Consider the following 13,826-nt stretch of genomic DNA (forward strand, 5'->3'; position numbering starts at 1 on the left):
TCGGGCTCCTTCTAACCACTGGGAGGTGGTGGGGTGCGGCCAGGGGCAAGGTCCCAGGGCTGCAGGCTGTCGCCAAGCCCCCACACCACTGCATGCACATCTCAGGCCTGGTGCGCCCTCAATGTGGCCCACTCTGCTCAGGGCCAGCTCTGCCTCTGTCAGGAACAAAGGCAGGCAGGGCAGTGAAGCCCCTGACAGAACATTCCAGAGCTGTGAGGTGTCAGCCCTGCAGCAGCCCGAGGATCAGGCTATCTGATCAGAAGCCAGAGGAGTGCCAGACAGGCTCTGGGGGACATCTGACAGGTTTAATTAAGAGCTGGAGCCTTCGTCTCCTGGGCACCGCTGCCAGGCATCTAGTTATCTGCACCTGGCTGGCCTGGAGCAGCCGCCAGCCACCGCATCCACACATGCCAGCCTCACCAGACAGCCAGCCTCAGCAGGTGGGAGCACAAGGGAGGCCCAGGCCACCTGCCTCCCACCTGGCCCCAACACACACCTGCCTCTGGTCCCACCAGGGCTGTCTAAGAGGTAGGGCCACCCTCAGCCCACCACAGGGCCATGTAGGTTTGTCTGGGACTGAGAGGGCTCCCAGGATGCAGAACTTTGCATTTTAAGACTGGCTGAGTCCTGTGCAAACAAAACACCCCATCCCAGTGGAGTCCCAGTGGAGTTCATGACAATCCCATGCTGGACCACATGGCTAAGGTCCTCCACTGCAGCAGCAGCACTCCTAGTATCTGCCCCCTAGAGCCCTGAACATGTGTGAGTTACTATCGGCAAATGCTCAAAGTCTCGCCCAACATGGAACAGATTTCTGCCACTCACACCTGCCATGGATCAGGAGGATGGTGTGGCCTGACGCCCCCTATAGACATATCAAGGACAAAGGTCAGCTCAGGCCAAGATCTCTATGTGCCCAGGGACTGCCAAAGCACAAGGGCTCCCCATTGCTGCATGGCGGAAGCACCCTTCTCTGCTGCTCCACTGGCACCAGCCAACCCACCACCACTCCCAGTGCCTGGGGAAGTAGGCACTGTCACTGTGCTCACTCTACAGATGACAAGACTGAGGCACAGAAAGGTAAATAGCCACCCTCAGCCTTATAGCCCAGCTGGGATACAAACGCAAACAGTCTGGCTCTGAGTTCTGTGTCACAAGCAGCACCCCGAGGATGTGGTACCTGCTGCAGGGCCAGGCCCTGGTCAGGCACCCGCCCACTGCCCTGGGACCAGGCCTGGCACAGCAAGGCTATCAGGAACATTGTAAACTGAGCCGAAGCAGGGTGGGGGTGGTGGGAGGTAGGTGTGGGGATGAGCCAGGGCCTGGTTTGGAGGTGGCAGCTGCCCCAGTGAGCCCCAGCCCCAACAAACCTTCCTTGCATTCGAGGGCCACGCGGGACTCCAGGTTGTCCATCTGGAGCTGCAGCCGCTTTAGTGTGCGGTCGGCATCTCGTGACTTGCGCTTGTAGGCGATGAGCACGGCCACGATGACCAGCAGTAGTAGACCCCCACCCCCACCGATGCCCACAATGGCAGGCAGCGTCAGCAGGCTGTCTGAGTACACCTGCAGTGTCCCTGGCGAGAACTCGAAGCCGCCAGCCCGCACCTGCCGGTGGGTGGAGGCCACTCAGGAGCCACCCATGCTTTCCACAAAGCTTGGGAGCCCCTCCCGATGGGCAAGACACACACACACACACCTGCCTGTGGGCAAGGTCCCACCGACAGGGGCACAGAGTGGTCAGCAGGGTGACACCGGGACCCACGGCAGGCGCCTGTTCAGTCAGGGCAGCACTGGCATGGCAAGGGCTCAGGGTGGGTAGGCAGTCTGGGGGGCTCAAGGAGGCAGCAGGCTGAGGGCTAAGGCAGGGCCTGCACTGGAGCTGAGCACCCTCTGAGCTAGGGGTGAATCTGGGGCAAGGTCAGAGCTGGGGCTGTGCTAGTGGGGCAGGGTCCACAGGTGGGGCATGGCTCTCCCAGCTCCGCACCCCCGGTGGACAGACGCACCGTGACCTTGTGCTGCCCTGTGAGGTTGGGTGCCTCGCACAGCAGTTGCGTCTCCGACACTGTAAGGGTGCAGGGTGTGGAGCCGATGAGCACTGTGTAGTTGAGTCGGGAGTTGCCGGGCGCAGGTGGCAAGAGGTTCCGGCCCTGTAGGAGGTGGGGGTGAGCCAGAGCCCAGGACAAGGGGCCTCCTCCCTGGCACGGCCCAGCCTACGGGCAACAGTGACCCACCTTGAGGATGAGTGGGGAGCTGGGTTTTAGCTCCAGCAGGCCAGTGGGACTGAGTGGCTCCAGTACGGGGTCAGGGTAGTAGAGGAAGGAGGTGGAGTTGAGCACAAGCAGGGAGCGCACGTTGTCCATGACGAAGCCCAGCTCATCCGGTCGCTCCCCCAGCTCCGGTGGGCTGCGCACAGGGTTGGCCACAGACGGGGCGCGGCATACCATGGTGGTGTCATTGTACACCAGGCAGCCCTGGAGACACAGGGTAGGGATGCTGGGCGTGACCTCCCCGAGTGGCCCGGCAACTCTCAGTGACAGAGTCCCTGGCCTGGGGGCTGCCTGCTCCCTGCATAGATGATGCCAGGCACCAGCAGGGGAGGTCCTGGGCCACCCACCCCACATGGACCAGGGACATGTGGCCTGAAGGAGAGGTGTGCACAGCCAACAGCCCAGAACCAGACCTTCCACCTGCCAAGCAGGACAGGTGCCTCCCCAGGGGTCTCCAGGCACAGTCAAGGTTGGCATAAGCTGGGAAGAGGCAGGGGTAGGGGCAGGGACACGAGCATTTATAGCAGGAGCCCCATCCCAGGTGAAGGCCTAGACCGAGGTGGGCAACTGAGGGCAGGGACTCACGTTCTCCCTCTCAATGCCTCCGTACTTGGCCCGGATTCGGGGCTCACGGACAGTGGCCAGGTTGGTGCCCGTGACCGTTAGGAGGGTCCCACCACTGGAACAGAACAGGGGTGGGGGGTCACCAGCTGATGCTGGGGCCCAGTGAGCTGGAAACACGGGCCACAGCTCAGCCAGGCAAAGCCTGCCTTCCCCAAAGACAGGAAACAGATGAAAGCTCTTGGCAAGGGGTGCTTCCCAGCAGGACAGTACCCAGCATGCAGGAGGGCCACCACCAAGTGCCTGGTGGAAGAGCTCCCGGCTCGGCGCTGCACTCAACAGCTGGGGACAGGGAATGGGTGTTGCTGGGCCCCACCTGTTGATGCTCCACTCGGGGTCGATCCTCAGGATGGTGGGGTCCTCGGTGTAGTTGTACTTCACCTCGGGGTTGGTGAGCTGGGCGCGGTTGATGTTGATAATGATGGGAACACTGCCAGGGCTCTGCCCGGGGGGTGTCAGGCACCGGATCTCACGGGAGTTCCTCCTGGAGGTGCCCGGGTGGGACAGTGAGGAGCACACAGGCGGAACTCAGGCAGGTGGAACGCAGATGCATTGAGGAACAGTGGGCAGGGCGCCATCTGTCACAGGTACTGCCTTGGGTGGCTGCATACTATCACTGCTACTTTCCCTCCCGGGACTGTGTATGTCTGTCCTACCCTCGCCCTGGCTCCCAGCCCCTTCAGGCCCCCACTGTTGCCCAGCCTGGCATTTGGGACCTGGTTTGCCGCCTCTCCAGGTCTGCTTTCATCACAGCCTCCCTGTCACCCACACCCACTCCAGGTGACCCTGGCCAGGGCTCCACACCCAGCAGGCCTCTGCCTCCCCAGAGGCAGTGAGCAGCAGGCCCACCCCACGCATGCCAGGCTGGAAGGTAGGCTCACGCTGCCCTCCCTCTGTCCCTAGGGAGGGCTGGCGAGACTAAGCCCTGGCCTGACCTTCCCTGTCTGTTCCAGGGCCACCCTCACTCAGCCCGTGCTCCAAGTGCTGGGAGCCGAGTGCCCATTCCTAATACCCTGGGCCAGGCAGACACCTTCCCTCTTGGCACCTGTCGCCCTATCCCTGCATCCCAGGGGGCTGAGGAGACTAGATGAGCTGGCCCAGGTGTCACGGGGACACCCCACTGGGCAGGCAGCCGGGCATGGCCCGCACCTGGGTCCGGACCTTCAGCTCTTTCACCACTGCCAGGAGCCCCACAGCCACCAGGCCCCCTCAGCTGCAGACACCAATGATTAGTCTGATAACGGGTAATTACCACAGGAAAATATTTAAAGGGACGTTCCATTATCATCCCTAATTTAAAATTATCCACTTCAAGCCTCAGGGCTTTTGTTAAGATTTCTGTTTTCTCTCTTAATATTTTTAAAAAATACTTCTTACTTTGTACCCAAGGGATTCCCCATACCCACAGGGAAAAATCAGGGCAGAGGCAGCCAGGTTTCCCCGCCCCCCAAAGGCAGGCCCCGCCCCCGTCACCGCCCAGTCCTCCCACTCTGGAGGTAGCCCGTTTCCATGGTAACCTCCGCCTCTGGGTTTCACAGTGATCACCCCAGCCAGGCTCTCCACAGCCTCGTTGCCCAGGCAACAAGAGGGGGCATGCAACCATCTGAACCAGGAGGAGGGGCAGCCAGGCCCCTACCCCCATCTGCACCCCGTACCAGGAGAAGGAGCAGGGCCGGCCACCGACCGACACAGCCACATCACTGCCTGCATTCAGGTGACTTCCTTCGATGCCAATCCAGGTGCCCCCTGACAGAGGCCCGCGGGAGGGGCTCACACGGTAGAAGGTTGGTGTCTGCAGGAAGAGGGAACTTGCTGAAGCTCTCAGGAAAGTCCCCCTGGGGCCACATGGGGACAGGCCCCACTTGGCCTGCTTACCCCTCCAGTTCCCCAAACTAGGAGGCCGCATGCCTGGGAGCTGCACTTCAGAGGCAGTACTCCCAGGTTTCTCAGGCACAGCCCAAGGTGAGCCAGGGAGCCCTGGAGCTGGCCTAGGCACAGGAGGGGAGGGGCGGCACCCAGGCCGTGGAAGAGCAGTGGCAGAGCGTGGCCAGACAAGGGGCCCTGAAGAGGCACAGGAGCCCTCAGTGGCACCCTCTCAGAGAAGCAGGGAACAGGGAGAGAGGGAGGGCAGCAGACTCACCACGAAGGTGAAGCGCTTGGGTGACAGGGCGCGGTAGTGCGGTGAGCAGTCCCGCACGCACACCTCCACCAGGGCATCGTGGGCCCGCACAGAGCTGGCGTCCCCGATCTCACAGACGATCCTGTGGGCAGGCGGGCCTCAGGGATTGCAGGAGCCCCGCCCCGTCCCGCCCCGCGCACACCCAGGGCTGCACTCACTGCTCGGCACTGATGTACTCGCTCTCCACGGGGCTGCATAGCACCTTGCCCACGCGCACGCCCAGACGCACATCCTCAAACCGCAGGCCCAGGTTCTCGCCTGTGATGGTGAGCCGCGTGCCGCCCTGCCTCGGGCCCGTCTCGGGGGACAGCTGCCGGAGGCAGAGGCTGGGGTACAGGCGTCCCGCCGGGGGTAGGGTTTGGGGTCGTGTGGGGCGGGGCGGGGCATGGGGTGTGGGGCAGGGCTGGGGGCCCTACCTTAAGGATCTTGGGGTCGGCGCAGCGACTGCTGCCGTGACGTGCGTGCATCCAGGATGCAGGTGTGTCGGCCGCGCAGTGGTGTCGCAGGGAGCAGCGGCGTTCGGCCACGCACCATCCGCATTCGAAACGCGGGTCGGCCTTGAGGCAGAGGCCGCAGCTCTCGCGCAGGGCCGGGCACTTGTAGAGGTGTGCTGCGGGGAGGGGTGGGGAGGGGTGCGGTCAGCTCGGGCCCGCCCACCGCCCACCCCGCCCGGGCGCCCACTCACCCTGGATGTTCTGTGGGTTGTCGATGACGAAGTTGCCGTTCCACACGACCGACAGGTTCACTGGCAGGTCGCTGACGTCGTTCCCCTCGTAGGAGTACTGTTGGGTGATGGGGAGGTCAGGCTTCCCAGCTAAGCGGCCTCCAGGCCGGAGCCTCAGGTCCACAAAGCCACCAGAGCGCTAGCTCGGGGGCAAGTTTCTGCAGCCACAACCGCTCCCTCTCCACCCTCACCCTACACAGGGCTTCCTTCCTGGCTCTAGAGGTCCCTTTCTCCAGCCTAGCAACCATATGAGGTGCCCTTCCAGGGGAACCTCTGTGCTTCCCACAGTCACCTCTGTGGCACCCCCTTGGAGAACACCTCCAACCACAGGCAGCCTCTGACCACTCCCTGCAGTCAGCCAGGCTGGGAAATCAGGACTCCCAGCTGGCCCTAGAATACGCATGCTCTGTGAACCTCAGTAGCTTTGCTGAATGGGCCAGGAATGCCCTGCCTTGAGGTGGGAGATCTGTATCCCCAGACTGAGGCAGAGACAGGCAGAATCACTGTCAGGTGCAGCCCTGCTCCCTGTCCCCTCCCCAACAAGGCTGGGCTGGGCCCAGGGGAACTGCCCCTCCCAGGGAGCCTGGCTAGGGCTCCAGCTGTGCCCGACTTTCTGCCTCGGATGACCTCAACTCTGTTCCCGTGCTGGGGTGGTGCAGGGAGCCCAGCGTCTCCAAGGGGCGGCCCAGCAATTCATCATTATTTTATCTGCAGGAATTTAATTGGATCCTATCAAATTCCCCGATACTCCCTCTTCCCTTTAAACACAGCTGAAGGGAAGATTAATGTGGGCCTGGTGAGAAGGGAGGGTGGGGAGGGAGACGCAGGTGGAAGGTGCAGGGCAGGCGAAGACTTGGTGATACAGCAGAAATGTCTGGAAAGGCTGGACGGCAGAGGGAACTCCAGATAGCTGTGGTGGCCAGGAGTGATCCTCATGGCAGACCTGCAACCCACCATGCCCCAGGAAGCCTGTTGTGATCCTCCAGAGCCTACCCCACCCTGCTGGGACAGACCAGGAGTCAGCCAAAGGGCTCCAGACCTCTGACCCCATCAAGGCCCTCCCCAGGGCTTCCAGGGGATGGGGTCCAGCCAAGACCTTGTTGACTGCCCAGTGCCCCACACAACAGCCCAGCCACCTGCCCCTGCAGTGAGTTCCTGGAAGCCCACAGCTCCCTGGATCACACCTGTCCTAAGCAGGTGAGACACAGGCCTGCTGAGAGTGCAGGACTTCAGCCCAGGCCTCCAACTGCTGGGCAACTGGGCCCCACTTCCCCACCACTCAGGAAACAGCTGGCTCTATAGAGATCCCCTGTCGCTGAACGTACTGCACCTGACAGTAGAGCTTTTCAAACACTATTGTGTCAAATCTGAAGGTCCACACAGACTCTTCTAGGACCACAGGCAACACCCGTCTGCTAGTGTGCAAGTGTGGGCCAATGGGAGTGTTTTCTCCATTTGGCGAGGAATGGACGGAACCATGCACTCTGGCACCCTGACCTCTGCCCTCCGGGAGCCACAGTGATGAAGGCTGGCTGCCACCTGGCTATTCCTACACACACTCAGACCTGACGATCAGCCCATGCCTAGGACCCACGGAGACTGCAGTGTGCGAGTCCCATGAGTCTGGCTGCTGTCCACTCCCACACTCAGGCTGCTCCTACCACACATCTGGGTGCTCTCAGCAGCTACCACGACAGCATGGGCCCCTTGCAGCCCACTTGCCCACATGACCCAGGCACATCTGAAGGGCCTGGCAATGGCCTGGGGAAGCCAGGAGTGGCTTCTGACTCATCAGAGATACATGTGAGCATGTGCACCGCCCTTTGTGAACAAGCACACGCCAGGACCCAGGGCCATGAGGATAACCGGCCCATTCCAGCTCATGGCCCCCAGCCCCTGGCCCGGCCACCTCACCGAGGAATTCTGGCACTGCAGGCTGGAGCTGTTGAAGCGCAGGGCGGTGACACGGGCCGGGCTGCCTGGGATGTGGAAGAGGCACTCATATCCACGCTGGCCTGACTGTGGCTGTGGCAGGTTCCGTGCGGCCAGGGTGATGGGCTTTACCACTCCCACTGGCACATAGATCTGGGTGGAGGGCAGGATCTGTGGGCAGTCCTGGGGATAAGAAGAGTTTGGCTGAGCCCGGGGGTGGAGACCAGTGAGCAAGGTGCACCTCACTGCACTCCAGATGTGCACTGGGCCTGTGGTGCTCCCAGCCAAGTACCAATGTATCCATTTTATGCACTGGCAAACTGAGAACCGCTGGCTGGGACAGTGACTGCATACTGTGATCCAGACAAGCTCTATTATCTCTGGCCCCTGAATGCCCTGTCCCATGTTCTAGGACCCCCACCATTCCAGAGACCAAAGGAGCCCCATCTGGCCAGCAGCTGAAAAGGCCCCAGAGGCAGGAAAGAGTGGGGTTCTGGGGCTGCAGGCTCTGCACTGGGGGCCCAGAGAGTGTATAAAAATAACCAGAGCCCAGCAGAAAAACAGGCCTGGCCTCTGGGGCCAGCATTTCGGCAACAATAACTGATGCAATGGCCCAGCTTCCTTGCAGCATGGCTGCTGCTGGCCTCAGGAGATGGTCCCTTGGGAACACTGAGAAGCTGGGCTTTAAATAGGGATGCTGAAAACAGGCTGTAATCCCCAAGCCCTGCAACAGCCCCCAAGGCAGGCAGGCAGGCCCAGGCCCAGCTCTGCAGAGATTTTCCAGGACCCAGGAGGGGGCCTGGACTCTGGCCCAGCCCCTCAGAAGCTCCAGGGAAGCAGTTAACAAGGCCCAGCTGGGCAAGCTGACCACTAATCTCTGGGTCTGCAGGGATGCCCCTGTGTCCACCAGGGAGAAGCAGGTGGTGGCACCTTGCAGCTAGGGCCACTGGCCTCAACTTAGGGGCTGCACTTGCAACTGTGTGTTCCCACCACAGCTGCAGCCGGAAGGCACAGGCACACACAGTGGCCATACCTATGCCACACCTCCCTGGCAGTCTGAGGTGCACCCAGTGACTCTGCATGCTGAGGCTCAGGCTAGAGTCTCACTGTGACACAGGTCTTGTCACCCTAGGGCCCCAGCCATGAAAACGGGTGGCTCAGGGCACTGAGACTCCTTTCAGTCCAAGCTAGGCTGCCCGTGAGCTCTAGAGAATGGTCAGTCTGACACCAGCTGAGCTGCCCCCACTGTCCACCCAACTGAAAAATGCCCAGAGGAGTCCAGGCAGCTCAGCCTGCAGCAAGCCAGAAGGCGACTATGGTGAGGCCTGGGCTTCTTTGGTGCCTGTAAGTCCAGGAAACCTCTTGGCACAAGACATGAAGCTGGCTCACCCAGCATGAGGTCTCAGTCATGGCCCACCCCTAGAACCCAGGTCCCAGCCAGGAAAAAGCACCACCCACCACAACACCAGTGTGAGTGTGTGGGCCCAGCAGGCATCGAGGCCAATGTGGCCCCTACCTGCCTGCCCCATCACCCTGAGGCTGGCCTGTCCCCTCGCCACTCCTGCCCTCCGCCAGGGGCAGGAAGCTGACTGGCTGTCTGGGCCACACCCGGTCCTCTCAAGTGCTCCCCACACCCCCACCCCATCTCCTCCCCAACACCAAGCTGAGAACCCAGGAAGCTCTGTACCCATGCGGCCCACTGGGTCAAGCCTGGGCTCAAACTCCAGTGATCACCTGACTCCACTTGGCCCGATTCTGACCCAGGCCCACAGTGGCATGGGTCTCCTGGGATCAGTGACAGTTCAGAGCCAGGTCCAACTGTCCCCAAAGGCTCTGATTACAGCCTTTTCCCCAGTGCATAGTCTCCCAGGTAAAAGGCTGGAGGTCCCTCTTCAGAGCCAGGTCCAGTTGTCCCCAAAGGCTCTGATTACAACTTTTTCCCCAGTGCATAGTCTCCCCGGAAAAAGGCTGGAGGTCCCTCTGGGAAACGCTGGGGGAAGACTAACCGGGTGCATTTTGCCAGTGCACCAGGCTCCTTCCTCAAGGGACCCCAGCCTCCCCTTCATGCAAGGAGTCTACGGACCTACTCAGGTCTGGGAGCCGACTGGCAGGGCACACAAATGTTATGTGAAGACGCAAACCACACCCCGCCCTTTCTGCAGAGTCCAGAAACAAGCATTTCTAAGAGAAAGTCCTGACTTAGTGCATCTCATGAGCTCTGCTTCGGTGGGGGCTCCATGTGGGAGCCCTTAGGCCCTGGCACACAGAACCAGCTGCCTCCATGGGCTCAGTCTGGCGGCCCTTCCCATCAACATGCACAGGCCACTCCGCCTTCAGACAAAACACACAGACCCCAGTGTGCAGGCAGGCCCAAGAAGGGGCCACAGAGACCCCCTCCCAGCATGGGGGCAGTGGGCGGGCAGTGGCCTTGGGGGTTAGGCCTGGCTATCTCAGCAGGAAGCTGGATGTAGTATGCTCCTGTCTCAGGAGGTGGCTCGAGGAACCCACCAGAAACAGAGATGGAAAGAGGGCTTGTGAGGGGTGGGGACGCCACTGGCCATTGTGCCCTGAGTCCGGGAGGACTCACATCACGCCCCTTAGGAACAGCTCCATAAGAATCTGGGACTCAAGCTAAAAAATTGTGGAGAGAATCCATTCCCCACACGGTCCTGCGACCCCCCAGCCCAGCCCTGCCTGCTCTGCCTCCCCATGCCCTGAGGCCCAGGGCCACCACTCCAGGGTCTGTTTCCTCCACTCCCCAAGGGTGCCCCGAAGTTCATGGCATGGATAGGGAAGGCTCAGGGAAGGCCACCACTGAGGAATTGGGCTATCTCAGCCCCAAAACCACCCCAAGCTGCCCAGGGCCCTGCTACCACCCCTGATGACCACCGTGCTTTCCCCACCGCCTGAACCCTAGGTGGCACACAGCACCAGAGCCAGTGCATCTGTACACCCACCCCACAGTGACTTCACACCCAGCTCTCCCTGGCCCGAGAGGCCCCAGGACCAGTTCCCGCCTCAGATTCCACCTTGCACTCTGCCCACACCCCAGGATACCTTGGCCTGGCTCCTTGGGCGGGCCGCACCCCCAGGGAAGCCCCCCACTGTGTCCCTAGCTCCCACACATCCACTGTCATAGGCAGTCATCCTGACACAGGCACCGTGGTCCCTGCTGCCCCGGGCTACCCTCCACTGCTGTCCTGTGCCCTGATGTCATGCCAGGGAACAGAAAAGTCCAGTCCAGAGGGTGACGGTGGGGGCCGGGGGGCCTCTGTGAGAACGGACCCAGAGAAGAGAAGGCCACCATGCAACTTCCTCAGTCCCCAGCCTGGCAGGGAAGTGCAGCCCAGCTGCAGCCTCCAAGGTCTCCCTGGCAAGCAGAATCTGCCCCCTCCAGCCAATGGGTGTAGTGTCCACAGCAAAGGAAAGGGACCTGGCTGCAAGTCCTGGCTCCACACCCACAGCCAGAGCCGTGGGTATGGGGGCCGCCACAGCTCCAGCCCCAGCTTCGCCACTCAGCACCTGTGGGCCCTGGGTCCTGCCTTGTCCTGCTTTAAGCGCCTCAGATTCCAAAAGGAATAGCCCGCTACTCATAAAGCCAGTGCCTTGCCCAGCCCGGAATAATTACTACCTAATTACTAGCAATTACTACTCAGCGCCCGGTGACTCCAGAACTCACCAGCCTTCAGGCACATTAGGCCAGCCCTGCCTGACACCGAGGCCCCTGTGCCTGCCCAGCCAGGCACCCGCACCCCAGGCTCTGCGCACACCCGCTCTGCAGCCTGACAGTGCCCCCCATTGCACCCAGGAGCCTGTGTCTGCAGCCCCCACACAGAGGCCCAGGGGCAGAACTCATCTGAGGCTTCTCCCCCTCCCTGAGTGTCACAAAGGACACCCAGGGGTCACCAACAAATATGACAGGCCTGGCTTCAGGCCAAGACAGTGACCCCACAGGCCTCCCAGCTGGCATCCAGGGTCACCTTACTGACCCAGGCTGGTGGTGCATGCACCACATGCTGACATCCCAGACACCCACAGGCGCTCCCGGGGCCAGGCCTCAGGTGACATCCAGATGGGATGTCTCAACCCAATTCTGCTCCACCTCTGAAAACCTGAGCCTCACCCTTGCCCGGCCTTACCTCAGACATGTTGACACGGCCCTCCAGGAAGGCGCAGTCAGCCACGTTGTGTGTGCACACATGGCGGTATTTGCACCAGTGGCAGGGAAAGGAGCCGTTGACACAGGACAGGCAGCTGCAGGGAGAGGGTGGGTGCTGAAGCCTGGGGAACCGCAACCATGTGGGGTCACCCACGATCAGAAGGACACTGTGCCGCCCCTGCTGGTATTCATAGTGCCACCTCAGGGCCTTGGCACTGACTACCCCTGGCCTGTAAAGTTCTTCCCCCAAACCTGAGTATGGCTGCCCCTCTGCCACCTCACACCTCCCTGACAGCTGGTCTTGCCTGCCCACCCTCCTGACCCCAAGCTCCCTCTCCTCTTTGCCGCTTTTTCCTCCAGAGCCTTGATCATCACCTGACTGCCAGCCAGGCATGGATACTCGCACCAGAAATGTGTTAGTGCAACTAAGGAACTTCATTTTAAGTCTTGACTCCTTTTACCAAACTTAGATTTAAACTGAAGCAGCATGTGCTGCCACAGAGCTGGACAGGGTCATGCACATCACCTCCCTGCAGAAAGCAGGATCGCCAGGGCAGGAGCTTGTCTTTTTTCCTCTGATACACCCCAGGGTCTGCCAGGCTGGCCACTGTACGTGCTCTGCCCACAACTTAGCCTTGCACAGGGCTGTCACCTTGCCATCTCAACAGCCTCCAGGAACATACCACCTCCATCTCCTCTCCAGGATCTCCTGACCCGCCAGCTCCCCCAACCACCCTGCTTCTCCTGTAGCCCCTGGCCCCCTCCAGGCCTCTGCCCCAGAGATCCCCCACCCCACCTGGGACAGGAGATGCTGCATCCTGGAAATAAAAAGCCTGCCTGGCTCACGGCAGTTGCTCCACAAAGAGCTGTGACAGAGTCCATCTGTGAGTCAGTCAACAAACAAAGACATACCCGAAAAGCCAGGTACCTCCTGTCTCTGAGGCCAAACCCTACTGCCTCAGCCTGGGTCTTCTGGGTCAGGGAAGGAGTGAGGGCTCTCCTCTGGGCTCACAGTGGGACTCGTGGGAGGCCCCCAACTCCTCCCACCCTTCCTCTGAGGCTGGGGGTACTCATAGCCAAAATGGGCAGCAGGCATAGCAGCTGCCTCCCAGACATGCTCCCTGCCCAAGCCAGGGAACTGCACAGGGGCCAGCACCAACCAGAAGGGACCTGGATGCTACATCATCCAACAGTAGCCTCCCACAACCAGAAGCAGCAGGCACGGGGCCGTGTCTGGGCCCCTGCCCAGGCCCCCAAACCAGCCCTCAGCTCCTTCCTGAGTGCCTCCCCTCCAAGCCAGTGCCCATGGACCACTGTCCATACCACGGTGGCAACAATGCACAATGTGCCCTTGTAGCCATACACAGCCAGCTGGGGCCCTACAAGATCCCTGTGTGGCAGGCACTGCTGCCCACTCTGACTGCTGCCCCCTGGTGCACCTGCCCCAGCCTCAGGAACCCTCTGCACTCATGGCCTTGCCCTGGCTGGCTCCTCTACCTGCAAGCTGCTCTCACAGTGACCTCTCCTCCCTCCCGGACCCGGCCTCGGGAGCTCCAGTCACAGAATCACCATCTGCTGCCTGGCCACATGAGGGCAGGTCTGCAGACAGCAAGCACAGTGGGACCACAGGGACGGGGGTGTGGCAAGTAGCCCAGGTCCAGGTGGGCGGAGGGGCCCAGGGACACTCACGACTGGTGGACGCTGCAGTTGTAGAAGACAAAGTCCACAGACGCAAACTTCTTCCCTGTCTCCTTGGACTTCAGGTAGAGTTTCACCACCCGCTGGTCTCCTGCAGGAGCAGCACGGCTGAGTCACCAGGACCGCTTGCCCAGGACCCCCGCACAGGTCTAGTCCAGACAGGGGAACGACTTGCCTGGAGACCCTCCTAGCTGCCACCATCAGTCACGTCAAACACGCATCCAGCCCCCTCAGCCCCCAGGGGAC

The 13,826-nt window shown here is 61.3% G+C and overlaps 1 protein-coding gene across 1 annotated transcript in view; it reads right to left on the reverse strand.

The window, feature by feature from the left end:
- PLXNA1 (plexin A1) overlaps positions 1-13,826 on the reverse strand; it is a 55,107-nt gene that overhangs the window by 18,728 nt on the left and 22,553 nt on the right. The window contains exons 8-20 of the mRNA XM_033210915.1: positions 13,572-13,671; positions 11,863-11,977; positions 7,706-7,906; positions 5,753-5,849; positions 5,484-5,677; positions 5,226-5,377; positions 5,029-5,149; positions 4,544-4,680; positions 3,205-3,372; positions 2,853-2,946; positions 2,232-2,471; positions 2,004-2,147; positions 1,371-1,605 (exon numbers count right to left, since the gene is read on the reverse strand). Coding sequence (XP_033066806.1) covers positions 1,371-1,605; positions 2,004-2,147; positions 2,232-2,471; positions 2,853-2,946; positions 3,205-3,372; positions 4,544-4,680; positions 5,029-5,149; positions 5,226-5,377; positions 5,484-5,677; positions 5,753-5,849; positions 7,706-7,906; positions 11,863-11,977; positions 13,572-13,671 — 1,998 coding nt within the window. The remainder of the gene's footprint in view (positions 1-1,370; positions 1,606-2,003; positions 2,148-2,231; positions 2,472-2,852; positions 2,947-3,204; positions 3,373-4,543; positions 4,681-5,028; positions 5,150-5,225; positions 5,378-5,483; positions 5,678-5,752; positions 5,850-7,705; positions 7,907-11,862; positions 11,978-13,571; positions 13,672-13,826) is intronic.

The sequence above is a fragment of the Trachypithecus francoisi genome, unplaced genomic scaffold, assembly GCF_009764315.1.
Source record: "Trachypithecus francoisi isolate TF-2019V2 unplaced genomic scaffold, Tfra_2.0 Lachesis_group0, whole genome shotgun sequence".
NCBI classification, from domain to species: Eukaryota; Metazoa; Chordata; class Mammalia; order Primates; family Cercopithecidae; genus Trachypithecus; species Trachypithecus francoisi.